Source organism: Sander lucioperca, chromosome 13 (genome assembly GCF_008315115.2).
Source record: "Sander lucioperca isolate FBNREF2018 chromosome 13, SLUC_FBN_1.2, whole genome shotgun sequence".
NCBI classification, from domain to species: Eukaryota; Metazoa; Chordata; class Actinopteri; order Perciformes; family Percidae; genus Sander; species Sander lucioperca.
The window spans coordinates 11,367,502-11,386,140 of record NC_050185.1 but is presented as its reverse complement, the minus strand read 5'-3'; the positions used below and the strand labels follow the sequence as shown (position 1 = coordinate 11,386,140).

General features: G+C 39.8%; 3 protein-coding genes across 10 annotated transcripts in view; 1 reads left to right on the top strand and 2 right to left on the bottom strand.

Annotated features, from left to right (window-relative positions):
• LOC116064925 (neuronal tyrosine-phosphorylated phosphoinositide-3-kinase adapter 1) overlaps positions 1-2,606 on the bottom strand; it is a 51,805-nt gene extending 49,199 nt beyond the window's left edge. The window contains exon 1 of one of the 2 annotated variants that reach the window (XM_031320310.2): positions 2,463-2,606. The gene's annotated coding sequence lies outside the window, so the exon portion shown is untranslated. Of the gene's footprint in view, positions 1-274; positions 859-2,462 lie in introns of those variants that run through there. The other variant, XM_031320311.2, reaches the window with a different exon arrangement.
• Positions 2,607-2,708: 102 nt separating this feature from the next.
• Positions 2,709-6,553, top strand: mogat3b (monoacylglycerol O-acyltransferase 3b). The gene is made up of 9 exons (XM_031320320.2): positions 2,709-2,838; positions 3,328-3,451; positions 3,886-3,976; positions 4,132-4,239; positions 4,955-5,025; positions 5,299-5,503; positions 5,624-5,798; positions 5,894-6,078; positions 6,165-6,553. The coding sequence occupies exons 1-9, from the start codon at positions 2,816-2,818 to the stop codon at positions 6,317-6,319; spliced, it is 1,137 nt and encodes a 378-aa protein (XP_031176180.1). The 5' UTR covers positions 2,709-2,815; the 3' UTR covers positions 6,320-6,553.
• Positions 6,554-7,150: 597 nt separating this feature from the next.
• srrt (serrate RNA effector molecule homolog (Arabidopsis)) lies at positions 7,151-16,707 on the bottom strand. 7 transcript variants are annotated; one of them, XM_031320314.2, is made up of 21 exons: positions 16,552-16,641; positions 16,123-16,131; positions 15,535-15,655; positions 15,209-15,337; positions 14,980-15,126; positions 14,396-14,584; positions 11,776-11,945; positions 11,501-11,685; positions 11,313-11,423; positions 11,073-11,235; positions 10,792-10,946; positions 10,615-10,676; positions 10,391-10,469; positions 9,734-9,931; positions 9,464-9,634; positions 9,062-9,215; positions 8,641-8,834; positions 8,345-8,499; positions 7,709-7,803; positions 7,514-7,613; positions 7,308-7,383 (listed from the first exon to the last, which is right to left on the bottom strand). In XM_031320314.2, exons 3-21 carry the CDS (start codon positions 15,651-15,653, stop codon positions 7,308-7,310), a joined length of 2,652 nt encoding a protein of 883 aa, XP_031176174.1. In that variant the 5' UTR covers positions 15,654-15,655; positions 16,123-16,131; positions 16,552-16,641. The 7 variants fall into 7 exon arrangements, with proteins under 7 accessions (XP_031176177.1, XP_035864566.1, XP_031176176.1 ...); XM_031320317.2 differs by lacking the exon at positions 16,123-16,131 and having other exon boundaries at positions 7,151-7,383; positions 7,503-7,613; positions 15,535-15,653; positions 16,544-16,707; XM_036008673.1 differs by lacking the exon at positions 16,123-16,131 and having other exon boundaries at positions 7,151-7,383; positions 7,503-7,613; positions 7,709-7,801; ... (1 more) ...; positions 15,535-15,653; positions 16,544-16,707.
• Positions 16,708-18,639: the final 1,932 nt, after the last annotated feature.

Sequence of the window (18,639 nt, the reverse complement as noted above, 5' to 3'; positions counted from 1 at the left end):
TATCTTGTGTTTTGAGTCAGAATACAGGCCTTATGGCTTCAAGGTTGAATAATTTGGCTTGTGAACACGCAGCGGCTCGCTGTCAACCTTTTTTACGCGTAAAAATGCCATCAGGCCCGTATCTCCTCCGCAATACAGCGTCGTATTCTCTGCTGCTAATTAGGCAGACAGTGCATTTTGACTATGACAGCTGGTTATATGGCTAGATGATGTAAGCAACTGATGCGGAGATGTATAAAGAAAAACATAATATTAACGAAGGTGTGATACCTACCTTAGAAACGGGGTAGCCTATGGCTGGCGCAGAGGCAGACAGTGCCGATATCCAGTGGCCCAGGCTCGTAAAAATCAGACAACAACAACACCACGCCGGTTGTTGATGACACAGCTGTCTTGGTAGACTGGAGGGGAGGAAAAAAAATCCTTTCCCAGATGTGTCAATTGACGTGGGAATGAAAAATCAGTTATTCAGACGCATATTACCGGACTGACGCCTTTTCTTGACGTGAAAGGTCTTCCATTTTTATGATAAACAGCGCACTGACTGTAGGCTACTACCGAGGCTCGGTGTAGCCTGGCCGGTGTGAGGTCTGATTGAAAACCATGGTGCAATTCAATGCGACGTTACAAAAGGTTCCTCTGCAAACACTCAGGTACAACGCCATCCTTGTGGGCTTCAAAAGAGGCTCCAGCGCGACCTCCGCAAAAGAAACATGCTTTCAGTTCAAGCACGAACAGAAATAAAATGTCAAAACAAATATGCGCAGATATCAGCGCGCTGTGTTGGTTCAAGCGCTGGGCATCCTCACTGTGTATTTGCATCCATATTCATATTCATACGTACTTCCTGAGAGCAGACCAGTGGTTGTTTATAGAAAGAAAGAAAAAAAAAAAAACATCCGAGGTCTTTGAGTCCAACTGAGACGAGAGGCAGTTATCTTCTGGCAGTTATCAGCAGACCGAAATGAAATTTCCCTTCACGACTCATATTTAGCAGAAGGATTCAGCAGCAGACTCATTAAATGTCAGTGACTTTTTTCAACTATAATAAACCTGGACTATATTATTAGAATACACAAAAACAAAGCAAAGCAGTCATATGGGGGAATATTATAGGAGCATTATTGGGATGTAATGGGAGATAAAAACACATTAAGTATAAAAAAGCTCGCCATAAACTCATACCCCAGACATATAAAGGAGGCTAAGCCGTTATAGGAATATTGGTGTGATGACCAGTTGTTTAAATTAAAGCCAAGGGGGAGAAATAAAATGGGATCTGACTGAGAAAGTGTGGGAATCCAGAGTCTGTATGAAGGAAAACACTGTCTTAATAATGTGGGGTTTTTTCTTCTTTTTTAAGGGGTATGGGAAATTGTAACTAAAGCCTACAAATGTGGTGTTTTTTGGGGGGGAGGTGTCACATGACCAACTAGCCAACACATGGCCTGTGTGAGGCTGACACGCCCCCTAAAGTCTGTGGGAGATTGTATAGTTAAGGACAGCTGAGAGAGTGAAACGTTAACCGACATTAGTGCTCCCTCTTGAGAAACAGGCCTAATCATGTAGGCTATTATCAATAAAATCTTTGGACTCTCACTGCAAAAAATAAAGCTGTACAGCAATGTGCACGGGTCAAAGTATGGCTGTGAGGGTCACCTCAACGAGCAGGCACCTAAAGAAAGTCCACACTGTCTTCAGACACTGGTCAGTCATTTAGAGCGGATCATTTAAATTCTATGCAGTGGTGAAAAACTACTCAGATCTTTTACTTAAAGCAGCAACACAACGTAGAGATACTTTGTTACAAGTACAAGTCCTGCATTCAAGATTTTCCTTGTGTAAAAGTAAAGTATTAGCCTCAAAAATATACTTAAAGTACCCAAAAACAATACTCATTATGCAGAAAGAATCATTTTCAGAATAATGTATATAATATTGCTGAATTATAATTATTGATGCATTAATATGCACATCACTTTAAGGGATCAATGAATCAAAAAATACGTTATTTATATATAGTATTATAAATCTGAACCTGCAAAGTAACTAGTAACTAAAGCTATCAAATAAATGTAGTGGTGTAAGAACAATATTTCCCTCCGAATTGTTGTGGAGTAGAAGTATAAAGTAGCAGATAATGGAAATACTCGTAGAAATTATACTTATATTGACCAATTTTTAGTAGTAAAGCTGTAGGGGATAGCTCCATTTCCAGTTTGGCCTCTGTAACACTATCCTCATTATCAAAGAGTGTTTCTTTTAATTGTCTTTCTGAAAAGTTGAACGTCATCATGGACTTCCCTCTCTAAATTATATATAATTTCTATCTAAATGTATATTCTAAAATAAATGTACTACTGTACCAGCTAATAACATTTAATTTTAAAGTTCCATACTTTTGTTAGCATTCAACAAATACATCTCCCATTAGGCTTTGACCTCTGTGTAATAAGACTCACATAGGATTCAATGTTGAAGTCCCTGCACACCCATAGTCCACCTACGCAGGTGCTTTCACCTGATAAGACCTCTTTCACCTGATAAGACCTCTGCTCAGGACTGTGTGGGCGTGTACAAACTGCACTTAATTGGCATCTCCCTCATCCTGCTGTTCATTTTGTTGCACCTGTTCGGGCAGGACAACTTACACTGTTACCATTCTCATTGGTTTACAGAGTTTGGTGACATCACATATCTCCCAGCAAAGCTCCACCCAACTTTAAGCTGACTGGAGGTCTAATCAGCCAGGGCCATTAAAAACACCTGCGTGAGTGTGCAAGCCCTTTAATGAAAATATACCCTTTTGGCAGCCATGACAGAGCCGAAGAAGCACAGGTATAAATAATATTAGTCAAAGGCTCCAGTAAGCCCTATCGGTACAATACCAAAATTGCAATGCATTTTTTTGCTGCCATTTTCTCTCTCTGTTGTTCATTAAAAGCCTTCCATTGGTTCAAGGTGCAGAGTACCTTCACTTTGAGAAAGGCTTGTATTGGGAAACATCTGCAGAAGGTGTTGAGCTTGTTTAACAGTAGCCTAAATTGATTAGAAATGTAGTGAGCAAGAGCAATATTTCTGGTAAAAGTGACATTTGTGTCAGTTCATGAGGAGATGCATAGAGAAGCCAATATTTTTGACCATAGCATCAGAACAGATTGACATGTAATCTTTTTGGCCACTAGAGTGCCCAGCTACAAAGGAGACCCACAACACCAACCTGATCATGCAATTATTATTGCATGTCCTCTAGGAGACGCTGTGAAAAAAGTATCCAACTATTAAACTTGTCATGTTTATCTCTGACATTGCTTGCTTGTGTCAAAGTATCGGGGGAGTGGATTCGTTATCAGCTGCTTTAAATGGTCAAAGTGCATCCTGCCCGTTGTGCTTTCCCTCAACTGGTGAACCTGCATCCATTCAAAATAACTTTGATACAAACTCTAATAAGGTAAAGTATTACATTTTATGATTAGCAGTATGATTATAAAATTTGTTTTATGGTGTCTTAATGAGTTTTCGGCAAAGGTGTTTTGTGGTCAAACGCGCTTGGCTGAATTTTATTTGTGAGCAAATTAAAACTGTTTAGCTAGGTTTCCCCTGCCAGCTTGTTCATAAATTGTATCATCAGGCTGCTGCCTGCATTGCAAGTTTTTAGGCCTATAACTTGCCTAAAGGAAGATTAAGAGCAAAGCTGAAGTGGTCATTACTGATGCAATCCAATGTCTACCATAAAGGCTACTATCATAAATGTCATCTCAGATAAGCAACTTTTGTCATTTCTACTGGCATAAGATATATGATTTATATACCCATGACCTTTTTATTGAATTAAAGCGCAGTTTTAAAGTGTTGTGATTGCTGAAAAATTGATATGGCCTCCAGGTTGAAGGAATGATGAAACAAAAAACTCAGTGGAAGAAGTTTTTAGAGGCAGTAAGTACTCTGCAATGGGTACTCAGCTTTCTCTTCTTGGGTAAGATCCACTACATTAACCCTTTTTTTTTATTTATATTTTTTTAACAAAAAAGTGTGTTAATTCACAAGCTTGTCACTGCATCTTTAATACACTGTATTCATACTGCTAATTGACATCTCTTGTACCTCCCAACATATGATATACAATGTCAGGACTGAGCTGTAGTATCCTGATGGTGTACCTTATGTTTACCTCATTGTGGCCGCTCTCCACTCTGTACTTCATATGGCTGGTGATGGACTGGCAAACCCCTGAAAGAGGTAAAGGAAATGACATAGTTCAAGCATCCACGAAATACAAATTACAAGCTGGTTCTGTAGCGGAGGAGTGACTACAGTTAACTTTTTAGTGTTATATTTTCCCATGAGGCATTCCACAAGGAACTATTAAGGAGTTAATCACAACTGGAAATCATTAAATTATGGATGATGGTAAAGCCACTTTTGTGAACACCCTAAAAAAAACAAATATTGTTTAATTGTATAATTTCCTGTTAGTATAAACAGTTGTGTATCACTGTCCCAATTCCATACTGCACATTCATTCTACACAGAACATAGTATATGCTAATCAGTATATTGATTTTGTAGTTAATATACAAGAAACCAACACACTGACAGGAAATGATACACCTCAAACTGCAAGTTTAGAATTCCTCTGCCAAATAAGCTCTGAAAAGGAAAGTGTTTTCTAAATATTTTAGTTTGTTCTGAGGTGTTCCTGGAACATTTTTATTTTTTTCACTGTGACCTCAATTTACTTTGTACACTGCATTTTGGTAGAATAGTGCCCATCAACAGCACATGCGTTTTTGTTGGGGTATATACGGAAACATTGTCACTTTTCCAGTGAACACACTACAGTTGTGTAGTACGGAATTGGAAAAACGGTGTACTATGGCAATTATGGAAACTGTATACAGTTGGTAAGTAGTATGACGTTGACGCTGCCTATGATTTCTAATGTCTCCATCAGGAGGCAGGAGAACAACATTTGTGAGGAAGTGGAGGGTTTGGGAACACCTCAGAGATTTCTTCCCAATCAAAGTAAGTTTCAGATTTTGGTGTTTTCATAATCTGATTTGATTACATTTGGTCGGAACGCATGGATGTGACAGTGGCCAGTAGCATAACTATATTGAAACAAAAGTAGCTTTTACCTTAAAATCACCCTGGGTATTATCTGCTGTGACTCTTTATGAAGGCGGATTTACATATATGGTATGGTCTTTCAAATCTCCCATTCAATGACCTAATGTACAGTGTAAGTGGATTTGGTTTAATGGTTAACAGAGATGACTGTTCAACTCTTATGCTCAGTTGGTGAAGACAGCCGAGCTGAATCCTAACAAGAACTACATCCTAGGCTGTCATCCGCATGGTATCATGAGTTTTGGTGGCTTTGCCTGCTTCAGCACAGAGAGCTGTGGCTTCACTAAGGTGTTTCCTGGGATGCAAGCCACCCTGGTGGTATTGGCAGGACTTTTCAGGCTACCTCTCCTCAGGGAGTACTTAATGAGTGCAGGTATTTATAACAATGTTCAACTAAAGGACTGAGCTATTGACATCAACCATATGGAACACTAAACCTTTTTCAGACTGCAAATGGAAGACAATGTGATTGTTACTGTCTTTGTCTGATCAGGTATCTGTCCAGTCAGCAAACCAAGCCTTGTCCACCTCCTTTCAAAAAATGGCAAGGGAAATGCAGTGGTGATTGTGATAGGGGGCGCTGCTGAGGCTCTGTCATCCTCTCCTGGAGTAAACGCTGTAGTCATGAAGAAGAGAAAGGGATTTGTCAGGGTGGCTCTCGAGTTTGGGTAAGAGCACTCTTATAATAAAATTAATAGCAGTTATCTTTATACTCACATGTAGCCAGCAGCCCACAACCGATATAACCCCTGATCTTCCACAGGGCTGATCTGGTGCCTGTTTACTCATTTGGGGAGAATGAACTCTTCCAGCAGGTGATTTTCTCCGAAAGCAGTCTAGGTCGGAGGTTACAAGACCTGTTTAAAAAAATTATGGGTTTTGCCCCGTGTCTATTTGTTGGAGAGCACTTAGCATTCCTGCCCTACAGGACTCCAGTCACCACTGTTGGTGAGTGTTCAATTCTGTAGATAAGCCTAACCGCCTGTCCCGAGCCTGTTTTTTTTTAATTTATTCTAACGCTCTGCTACTTCCAGTGGGATGTCCAATCTCGGTGCCAAAGCGTGTCACACCTACGGAGGAGGAGGTCGACCACTATCATAGACTGTACATGGAGGCCCTGTCCAAGTTGTTCCATGAACACAAAGTCAGCTGTGGACTTTCTGACAGTCACAAGCTTCGGATCCTTTAGAAATTCCACTTCCAAATTAACTGCGAAGCAGTTTTTATTTGCTGCTTTTAATGGGGCTCACCCTTAATGGGAGTGTGGATCTGATGTGTTGAACTTCTTAAACAATAGATTGATCAGGCAGGTTTCTTTGTTCATGCTTCATTCTACAAGTTCCTACTGTATTTGAAATATTCATGAATGTAAGATGTGATGCCCTTCATGTAAGAATATGTTCATAAAGCAGTGAAAAAAGTCTGAGATTTGTCATAATTTTCATAACATAAAATTACTCACATTTCTAATGATTCCACAATAGCTTCAAATGTGTGATTTAATGTGCATGGTTGCTAAAAAAAGTTGCATTTTCATTTGTGTAAACTGTACCTCAAATTAATATGACCAGGACCAACTTCAGAAGAGAACTTCTCATTTGAGTTTGTACAGGTAGTATTGTTTCTACTTAGAATATTTAAATTTTCTTGCACCACTGCAAGGCTTCTGCAGCTTACTAGTTAGCGGCTGTATCAAATAAACTGCCAGCATGCATGCACATACTGTATGTAATTCAATGGTTTACCCAGTAGAGGGCAACCATTTACAACTGCTTCACTAGAAGGGTTGGGGTCTTCTCCACAGCGCTGGAGTATGCGGTCTTGAGACGTGCAACAGAGAAAATCATGAGCACAAAATGCGCAAAAACACATGTTGAAAAGAATTCAGTGTTCAAAATATAATTGTCCAAACATCAGCCCTTCTGTTACCACTGTTTTCTAACCATAAACCAAAGTTCAATGCAAATGTAGTTGGTTGCTCTGATCTGCTTCAAGTAACAATTTTATTTGATAAATACATATTAATGCAGTTTGTCACAACTTTATTGAGGAACCAGTTTACAGCAGGTTTGTGTTCTTGTTGCACAATTACAAAATGAAATATTTAGAAGAACGAAATTACAAAAAAACGCATAACACTGGCAAAGAGTGAAGACTCAAAGGACCAAGCAAACCTTCTAAAAGAAGTCCATATCATCAGGTGCATCCAGGTCACGATATTCAATGATGTTGCGTGGATCACCGCGTGACATTCTAAGATGGTTGAGGGCGCAAGGAGAAAAACAAAGACACAGGAAGAAGAATTAAAAAAAGAGGTTCACAATTCTAATAGCGGAAAATGGAGACGGCTATAAAATAAAGATCACACGTACAGTGGTCTCACCTGAGGTTGCGTGGCTTCCCCAGGTAGCCACCTTGTCCGCGGAAGTTGTCATAGTTGCCTCTGCCTCCTCCGTATTGGTTGGGGGGGTAAGGAGGTCCACCTGTTAAAAAAAAAAGGACTCATAATTAACTTAAAAGTAGTGGTTTGATAGACAAAACACATTTCCACTATAATAAAAAAGTAGTCATAACATACCACCATAGCCCATCAGTGGTGGACGAGGCTGTCCAAAGCCCATTGGACCTTGAGGACCTTGAGGAGGAAATGGCATGCTGGGAGAAAGCAAACCTGTAGGACAAAACCAACCAGAGAGTGGCCAGGTTAGCTCAGTTGGTAGAGCAGGCGCACATATATAGGTTTATTCCTCGACGCAGAAGGACCAGGGTTCGAGTCCGATCCGTGACAATTTTCCTGCATGCCCCCTCTCTCTCCCCTTTCATATCTAGCTGTCCTATTGTGTTGTCTTCCCTTCAACCTTGAAAAAAGCTTTTGTGACGCCTTTTTTTCACAGTTTTTGCTTTTTCCAACGTTAAAAAAACTAAATTTTTAAATTTTTCTTCTACACATTTTCAGCGCTTATTTCTACGTCCCATATTTTCTGATATAAAACAAAAATTTAAAACGGGTCAATGTGACCCGAAGTCAACACAAGGGTTAAAGACGGAAATGCCCCCCCCTCAAAAAAAAAAAAAAGTTTATATAGTTGTGAACAAATAGGATTCCACTATTTAAGCCCTGGTGCACCGCAGTAAACCGATTCATTTGTTAAATCAGTCTTCGTTAATGTACTAAAACGCTTTGTCATGAGTATCTGAGTTAAGAAATATTGTGTCACCTGGGCCTGGAAGAGGAGGAAGTTTCATCTCTGGCAGCGACGGTCTCTTGGCATCCATCAGGAAATTGTTAAAGAACACCACTTCCTTTTTCACTTCTTCAATTTTGTCCCCATGTTTGTTCAGGATGTGCTTGCGTACAAACTCTGGGCCCTTGAAAGTAATTGAAAAAGCAAAAGGTCTTCGCATCACATTAAGAATGAAGCAGCAAATCAAGACGACGGCAGTAACACCGGTAATGTACGTGTCTTCAAGGTGTTGTGCTGTCCTGGATGCTGTTTTACAAGCACTCACCTTGAATTTCTTGCCACTTAGTGGGCAGAGCCATTTGTCCTTCCCCAGCTCTTGGGTGTTGGCATTCACAAACTTCTCCACCTCCTCCACAGGATCCTTGCGGCCCATCTTCCCTGCCTCATCCTCCGACAGGATTTCTTTTAAACTAAACAGAGGACTCAGCTTCTCCTCCATCATCTTCTGCCATTGTTGCACTGTAGCAAAAGAAATGTACATTCAAAAATGATAAGGTGCATTTTAAAGTGTAGCATACATTACAAACGTATATGATGTTTAAGTTGTTAAGAAACTGCGGCAAAAGAGCCTGTGGGGGAAAAGGTGTGATAGAAAACTGCTAAACAGGAACACACATTTCTGCATATAATATTTATTTTCCCTCCAGTAATCCACGTTAAATAACACAAACAAGGGAAACACTGACCTTCACCATGTGTGATGCGGTTAGGAGGGATGGGTCCACGTACATGGATCATGCCACAGCGATTGGGCATTTCATCCTCACTGGGGTATTCACAGGTGTTGTAGTAGTCAATTGAATGCACAATACGCAGATACAAGACCAGACGATCCAAAACCTGCAACGACGTAGACGGCGGAGAAACGTTACGAAGACGGAACGTAAAGATTTTATTCACTAAATAAGCCAGTTTTAGCCAGCCATCTGAATGACTGACATAGTACATCAAGGACACAATCACAAACAAAATCGATCTGCTTTCAAAAGAGGGCAGAGAATAAACGGATGAAATATAATGCATTGTTTGGATACGGAATTATGCTGCATGTGAATTCTTAAATGTACTTCTAACTGCGAGAGTCAAACCTTGGCTAGTTTGTCATCTCTCTCCACAGTCGTCTCTGCAGGGTTTCCCTCCTTGGTGCTCTCCTCTGAATCCATCCCACTCCCGGAGCCCAGGAGCTCCTCCTCCTCAGCACTCACCTCCTCTATCAGATAATCTGTGATGTTCTTCAAGATGGGATTCTGAGCTGGCAACTTTTGAAATCGCAAACCACACATGAATGAATTCTTCAGTTACAGGAAGATCATTTGAGAACAATCTGTTTAAATTGTAATTGATGATAAGCGCTGTACCTCTGTGCTCTCTCTGTGCCTCTCTTCCTGGGACTTGATGCTCCACAGGTCTCCTTTCTCGTCCAAGGCATGAATGAGCTTGGCAGCCAGCTTGATGTCGTTGCGGAGCACCTGCTTGTGCTGAGTGAGGCCATTAACATTACGCACCCTCCGGGCCAGGTCCCGGTTCACGCCTGGTGCCAGTTCACAGTCTCGCAGCTGTGAAAGGTAAGAGAGTAAAACAGTTTTAACGGGCCTCAACTGCTATCTAGGCGATAACACAAGTAATAAAAACAGGCGCAAAAGACTATCCAAGGCTCCCTTAACTGTTTTTTTAATACAGCTATCACTGCAGCTCTGAGTCGCTGACAAATATGGTTAAATGATCGTAATAAAAGAAAATGAAAAAGAGGGAAAACCAGAATGCAGTCAACATTAGTTAAGGCATGCATTTAAATAAGAACAGAAAGTCTGACGCCAGCAACGCATTTTCTTTTACACATGTCCACAACCAGTGATCTAACAACTCGACACATAAATAATAACACATAACCTACCGCAAGTTATTTGACACAAAACACTTTTGTTGCTCTTTGGAAAGCTCTGCAACACATACGGCGCTGCATATTACAATCACTTGAAAACAGTAGAGTCAATAGCTGAGACTGGCACACTTACTCGAATATTCTGAAGGTTCCAGCAAACCTCTTTGATGTTGACGCTACGGTCAAACGTTACCCAGCAACGCCTGAAAAACCTGCAACAGCACAGGGTTAATTAACCATTGTTGTGCAGTCGTGTGTAGTCTCTTGCTTCACACAATGTGTGGCTAAATGAATCCAACAAACATCATTTCCAGAGCAAGAAATTATTATTATTATTATCATAAATTTTTAACCAACCTGCGCTCTGGATGAGGGTCAGACAAGCAAACACGCAGAAAGCCAGGGTATCGGCGGCAAAGCTGAGAGAGAAAAACATAAAAGGTCAAGTTTTTTTTGTTTTTTTTTTAAGATATAAATTACTCAGTGATTTTACATCTCCTGGGCCATTAACAATGCCACCTGTGTTCAACTCACAGCAATAATCTCAGCCTTGGAAATGGTGGGAGCGATGCTTCTCATGAACAAAGAGCAGGTTCTGTGGAGAGGGCGCGGCCTGGGAGAGTCATCTTTGGGTTTCTTCTCTTCTTTGTTGTTGTTGTCCTCTTCAGCAGTCTCCTTTGGTTTCTCTTCTTCATCATTAGATGGGAGAGAGCAAATTGGTGGGGGAAAAAATATGAGTTACAAATACTGGGAACATAGACAGTGTATAGTCTACCAAAAAGATAAAAATCTGACTATATGATTTGACTCCTCACCTTCACCCTCCTCTTCCTCTTCCTCTTCCTTGTCTTCCTCCTCTTCCTTCTTCACAGGTTTATCAGAGCAGTTGGAATTTGAGTCTGAATCTGAGTCAGAGTCACTCTCTGAGGCGCTGGCTTCATCGTCGCTGTCTCCGCTGCGCTTCCTCTTTCTTCTCGGCTGATGAATGAAAATGAGAACAATTAGTTGGTTCATTTCTGTCTCGTAAGCAAATAAATAATGGAAGCAACACTTACTTTCTTGGGTTCAGGCATTTCTTCTATGACAGCTTCTTTCTCTGACTCCTCTTTCACATCCTGCCCTTCTGTTGCAGCAGCTCTTTCTGTGCCGGCAGAGTCGCTCTCCTCCTGTGGCACAGTTTATTGTCATCAACACGGCACTGTGAAATCTGTACTGCCTGGCAAAGGCTGATAGAAAAACATACCTTCTCATTTTTGTCTTTCTCTACTGAAGGTTTGCAGTCACCGTCCAAGGTTTTAAGGTCTTCCCTCTTGGGAGGTTCGGCGCCCCCTGAAACAGATGCCAACTTCTCCCGTTCTTCCTCCTCTTCAGATGACAGGTCCAAGATGCGAAGGTCATGATCAGTCCCTCCTTCCATCTTTATCACAGCTGAAGACAAGCGAGAGCATATATGATTCAGGCTTCAACTGATGATGCTGGCTTTTCTTTTAGGTACTATTCATTAAATTATTGTCTTACCTGCATCCAGAACCTTGATGATGGCTGGGGTGTGTTCAATGTCCAGGGAGACATTATCAAACCAGCTGTTCTCCATCAGGAACATGAAGACATTCAGACGGTTGTGCAGGGAACTCTGGGCCTCCACCTTAAGTCGGCTGGCTTCATCTGGGTGATACTTGGACCTGAACCTGTGTCCAGAGTCGTGGTAGGGAGAGAATGACGGGGGGTTGGGATGAACGGGATGTAAAAGTTAGAGAACAAATGCATATTATATATCTATATTGCAACTGTGGTGTGTTACAATTTTTCAAGAAATATGATCTTTTTTTTTAAATCCAGATGGTTATTTGTTGGGAATTGAAGTATCTATGCAGACTATCACAACTAATATTGTGATTTTGGTATTTTGTATAGCCTAGTCCTTGTGTTGGGCATTCAGTGTATGCATGTTGACTTTGTTATTATTAAAGCAAATTATTGCACATTATTTGAAAGTTGAGATTAACTCACCAATAATTAAGGAAAAAACACAACAGAGAGATTATGAAATGAAGCATTTACATTCAGAATTTCACATTACAAATGTTGAACATTGAGTGGACTACAGTTACCTTTTGTTCTGCCAGTTTATTAACAAATATATACAGAGAGGGGATCTCTTCTGTGAAAGTGCGCTCCACTTCACCCCAATGGTGTGTCTGTTTACACACAAATTCGGTTTTGGGATTCGATTTGATCCGAATATAAAAAGAAAGTAGCGTAGAAAAAGCATAAAAGAAAAAAAATTCTCTATGCGCGACCACTTGACTGTCTATCTAAAATCCCTGGTACTGTGTGTCTAAGAGCAACTGCATTGTGCGCAGTGCATGCCCTTGCTGTCTAAGAGCGATTCTTGCTGATAAGTTCCACTTTTTCTCATCTTCAAAAAAACGTCGTCAACGTAGTAGTAGGAAGGGAAGAAAAATGGGTTATGGCAAAACAGAAAAAGTTTGCATGACACCTGTGAAATAAGTGTAATAAGCATTAACAGGCATTATACAACTGTAAATATTTGAAAGGTTAATATGCTAAATAAGAAAAAGACAATCAACCCAAACAATGAGGATTACGTTTTGGTCATAGCTACATATAACTGAACAAATAATGTACTTAAATCCTTCAGTTACGTGATTGTGAAGAGATTTTAGAAACAAGTGCTTTTATAGATATATTGATCAACTTAAAGAAGAAGGCAGGGTTGTTACATTGCTACAGTATACTATATATTATTTATATTATATATACTATATTATGTCTGACTTTATTTCGTCAGACATAGGTTTTATCAACACCTGTGGAAACCTCTGTCCAAACTCTTACAACACATTTACAATCAAAACAATCACATGGGTTGATTTTCTTCTTTTTTAAACTACAAGTGTGACAAAAGTTATTAGTAATAAACTAGTGTGAGCCTGGTCCTATTACGTGGGTGGAACATGTCAAAAAGGCCTAAGTTGAAGTATAATATTCTCTTGTTGGGGTTGTTACAGCAAATACTTGACTTATCAGCCATCAAATAAATATGACTAACTTAATTTCCCATGATACACCCACCATAGGCTCAGGCCCATTTATATTATAAATGTATATATATATTAGGGGTGGTACGGTTCATGAAAAAACATCCGAACCGCTCAGTTCGCATGTCTCGGTTCAGAGCGTGTGTGTGTCGCACGGTTCGTCAGTACACTGTTAATGTGCACTAACCACTTACTGCCGTAGTGCCCACTTTCGACACCTATGTTAAAACACTTACTGGAAACGACGAGGGGGATAAGCAACATGAACGCAACACATGGCAGCTGATTGGACGAACGCGTCACATGGTTCTTGCTGCTCCTGAATTTCAAAACAGACTCTAATGGCGTCTCGTTCTGAATACGTTAACTATTTTACAAAAACAGTTCACCGAAAAGTGTTTGTGAAAACATTTTAAGCAAGAAATAGGCCATACAGTTGCTGAATCTGTCTGTTTTTTTGATCGACAAAGGTCAGTTTAAAAGATTTTCGTCAGATTTTGAGAGGCGCCGAGCCGACCGCTTCTCAGGTGGAGTGTGGAGTGCTGCAGGTCACGTCACATGCAGAAATGGTAAGTGGGAGAGATGAGGAAGGCTGCCCGGAGTTGGAGGATGCACCAGCGTCGTATATAGTCTGGTGTGTGGGAACATTTTGGATTTCATGTTACCTATGATGACAGCGGAAATAAAACAATGGATAGAACTGCCACTGTGTGCATGTATTGTGCAACATGCATTCAATATGCTAATTTTAGGTATATATCATATGCTGAAGTATATTTCTGGAGTATTAAAGATTAAAAGAAAAAATAACAAGAACCGTACAGAACCAAAAACCGTGACCCTAAAACCGTGATACAAACCGAACCGTGGATTTTGTGAACCGTACCACCCCTAATATATATACACACACCCCTTAAATAATAATGAAATAAAAGACAAAAGGAGAAGAACTGTAAAACTTTGGGAATGACACTCACAGATTAAATTACTATATAGTATAGTTCAATGGAAAGAATGGCAATAGTGTAACTACATTAAAACCTAATATTAATTATTAATAAAAGCAACTGACTTACCACTCTTCATCTTTATGAGCCAAAAAGAAGTCCTGCATCTGCTGCCTGCGGAAGTCAATCTTGTACTCATTGTAGCGTTTGACTGCCTCAGTTTCATCCACAGAATCATCCAAGGACAGCAGGAACTCCTTAAAGCTCTTCATTATGGGAGGGGGTGGACCCAAATCCATGTCATGGATGTTACCAAGCCTAATGGAAGAGAAACAAGTTGGATGGAGTTTTGGACGGGCCAGCAATTCTTTAGTAGCTTTTTATATTCTATGAATTAGTTGTGGGATAAGAGAACAAAACCCATACTGTGACTGTGCTGCATGCATGTTCTCTCTCCTGTCTTTTTTTCTTTGTTTTTCCTTTTAACTTCTGTACAGAACATATTTTTGCATGCAACTATTTTTTCTACATACATTGAGGTGAAAAACGTTAAAGAACAAGTTTTCTTCAGGCCGTTTACATTAACATTCAGGAACAGACATATCTAAAATTTTCAGGAATTATAAGAAAGTTAATATTGAATCCTTAAAGATGTGTAAAACAACATTTAACTTTAAAACTCAGGCTCACTCAACACTGATTCCATTTCTCACCTCGCCTGAATGGGGATGCCATGATGAGGCTGCATGAGGTGCAAGTCAGGATGGCCCCAATGCTGTGGTGGGCCATAGCTGGGCCCTCCTCCACCACCATAACCCAAGTCATACCCCCCACGGTACGGATCTCCACCGTGGTCATCCCTGCCAGAGACAGATAAAAGAACATAAGTAACAGCAGGCACCAGTTGCAAAGATTGTGGATTTGTGTTGCAGCTAATCTCACCAGTCTCTTCTCATGCGTTTCTGCTGGGGACTCATGTCGTGTCTGGGCGGGGTGAATCTCTCCCTACGGCCTCTGTCATAATCCCGGTACTCTCCGCGATTACGTCGTTCCCTGCCCCTGTCCCACTCTCTGGAAAATTGATTTCAGGAAACAGTAAACATGAAATAAACATTCAAATTAAACAAATATCTCCAAATGTATTTACACTCCGTGTGAGAACACCAGAGAACCACCATTTAGATGCATTTAGTTATTGATGAGGCGTCTGCATGGGCTTTAACTGAATCATGTTTGAGACTGAATGAGCTTTCCCACATCTTTCTTACCTGTCGTTCCAGTCATCTCTGCGTCTGTCTTCTCTCTCTCGTGAACGGTCATAGTCACTTCTCTCCCGTCTGAATTTGTCCCTTCTCCTGCGATCATACTCATCATCACTGTCTCCCATCTCCATGAAGAGAGAGAGAGAGAGAGAGAGAGAGAGAGAGAGAGAGAGAGAGAGAGAGAGCAAATTTAAGTAACAATTTGGTATGGTAGGATTATAGTTTACCTGACTGTGAGCTTAGTCGCTGAACAAAAGCTAACGTTAAAGTGGACATCCTTAAGATTTTAGTCCTGGTTGATTTAGAATTATATTTGAGTGATAACCATAGACTGAAAAAAATCATGGATCATGCATGGATGCATCAAGGATCAGTGTTTATTATTATTGTGAAGAACGAAAGTACGGCTCAGGAGGTGTTGACAGCATTGATTTTAATTTGGGCGACTGGTTAATACGGTTAACTTTAACCCCAAAAAACCAGCAGCGCCTACATACAGCGGGGAGATAACGGTAACGTTAGTCAGAGTTGGGCCATGGGTAGCGCACGGCTAATCCATATGCTTCCTTTAGCAGACTATTGTAAAGACAAAGCTAGTAAGTAAATGGTTAAAATGATATTCGCTTAACGTCATAGGACTTAGCTAAGGATCCTGAGATGGCCTGCCAGAGAGATGGCTAGAGTATATTTAACGTTAACCTTAGGTCTTATCTTGTTACGATAGCGTAGAACTTGGATATCCAAATTACCAAAGATTTAAGAAAAAAAAAAAAAAAAAACCTAACAAATGTGGGGATAAAGATGTGGTTTCTCAAGTCGAAACAAAGGGGAAAGTTATTGTAGTGTGGGTTAGCTAACGTTAATAGGCTACGTTAGGTTAGCTAGCTAGCTAACGTTAGCTAAAAATTAACTCTCGGTTCCATTCGTTTATTCGTTTTCTAAATCAGAGAACGGTCGCTCTCTTGGTAGTTTTACCACAAATGATACGATATAATATAAACTAGCACATTGATACCTTAATTGTTTGCTTGGAAGATGTTCGTGTTCTTCCTCTCGTTCAACACTTCCACTCCTTGTCTTCTTCTTGATGTTTTTGCGGCGGTAGGCAAACAACCAAGTGGCGCATTACCGCCACCAACTGGTAGGCCTATGAAGTGCGGATCAGAATTGTATTATTTTGTATTATATATAGTATAATTATTTCATTACACACTGTCTGCAAGTCTCATATCTGACTCACTGATGTCACTGGGGTTTAAGATGCTACATTAGCTACAAATAATTGTATTCAATGTAAATAACAGCCAATTATTTTTATTTTATAGTAAAAACTAATTTCAGACAAAGATCCTGCAGCAGCCTATATAATTAATCAGTCTAACTTGCAGCAACCATGGAAGGATAACCAGACAGAATGAGATATTGAAAGCGGATTTTTCATCATTTGAGCATTTCCATCAATAGCTTTACATTTTGTCAAGGCTATCTTAAAACAATTATCACATGCCACTATGTATGTTTATTGATTGTGTTATTATTGGTTGCTGTAATCATTCCTCCTGCATTCTTAAGTTTATCTAAACATAAAATTAGGCTTCAGCAGTCAGAGTTAGTCAAATCAAGTAGGTATTTTCCAGAGTTACAGTTTTTTTAGTATGAAAATCCCTCTTTGTATTACCCCAGACAATGTGTCTTTGCTGAGCTGCATTGGAGGGATAGTAACAGAAAGAGAATTTTCTACTCAAAAGACTGTAATTTTAGAAGATAACCACTTCATTGTTCTAACTCAGACTGTTGAAGCCTTTTGTCCCCACATCTTATATTAGAATCACTTTATTTGTAAGTCATTCTGAACACCTTGTTTTTAATATGTACGTACATTCATATCTTCCAAAATTATCTGTTAACAGCAGATGGCATGTGGAACAAATGTAAAAGAAAAAGTCGTAGAGAAAGGGTTTGGTATTCAAACAATATTTTAATAGATTCAACTCTTAATTTTATTTTACTGTCATTTTTCAATAAACTGCTAAGTAGTACATCCTTTTTTTGTGCTTTTCTTTGTCCTTCCTCTAAACTTTAACTGGTGCCTCATATAATCCAGGATTACTTGTGGCCACACTTGAGTAGTCTGCGCTTCATTCTCCATGATAAATGCAGATTCCACTTTTTGTGGGAAGGTATGGCCATCCCTGGATCCAAATGGAAAGTCTTCTCCGGGTCCACCATTGGCTCCCAAAGGATTGGAGAAAAGATGCTGCTGGTAACTATCCAAAAAATCCTATGAACATGTAAACTATTATTATTTCCTTCTTTTTCTTTGCACAAAATTATTAAGGTACATTTTTAGGAATAACAAAGGCCAATACTTGACAATTTAAACTGGGTATTAATATTGTGGAGAAAGGGCTTTGGTGTCATTTGACATTAAAAAGCCAAGCCATGTTTGAACATTTTGATTATATTTAAAATGTATGTCGAAAACCTTTTGACAAACAAGAAAAATACATGTCAAAATATAATGCCAATTGTTATGGTACATTTAATAAATGAATGTGATTGAATCTTCAATGATAAAAGGCAGGTGGCAAATTGAAACTAATAAAAAAATCTATAAATGTGTACCGTACCTCATCGTGGTCTTGAGGAGTTACTCTGGAATTCAGCAGCCCGAATGAAGATACAGTCAAGAATAGCCAGAAAGATAATCTCAGCACAGATGGTGGTGATCCAGGCATCTTTTCCTACAACTGCATTTGTCAGAACCCAGAGAAAGTTCAAATATTTCTAAAGCTTTAAAACACAGCACACCCAAAGCAAACTTGAGGATTAGTACGAAGATGAACTCTGCACAGGTTCTTTTGCTTTAGGAATTCATTTATGTGCTGTCATGTCCCATCTATTAAATCCATGTCCATATATCTCGTGCCACTTTATTAATTTCTCAGCTTGCACAGAACACACTAGCCTATATAGTCTCACACATGCCATAATCCAGCCAATGACTAACCTAATATAGCTATCTGAGGATTTATTCAGCTCATACAAGAATTGTCTTTTCTTCAGAGCAGCAGGTGACATGATTAAAGGCACATGAAATGGTAAAAGACT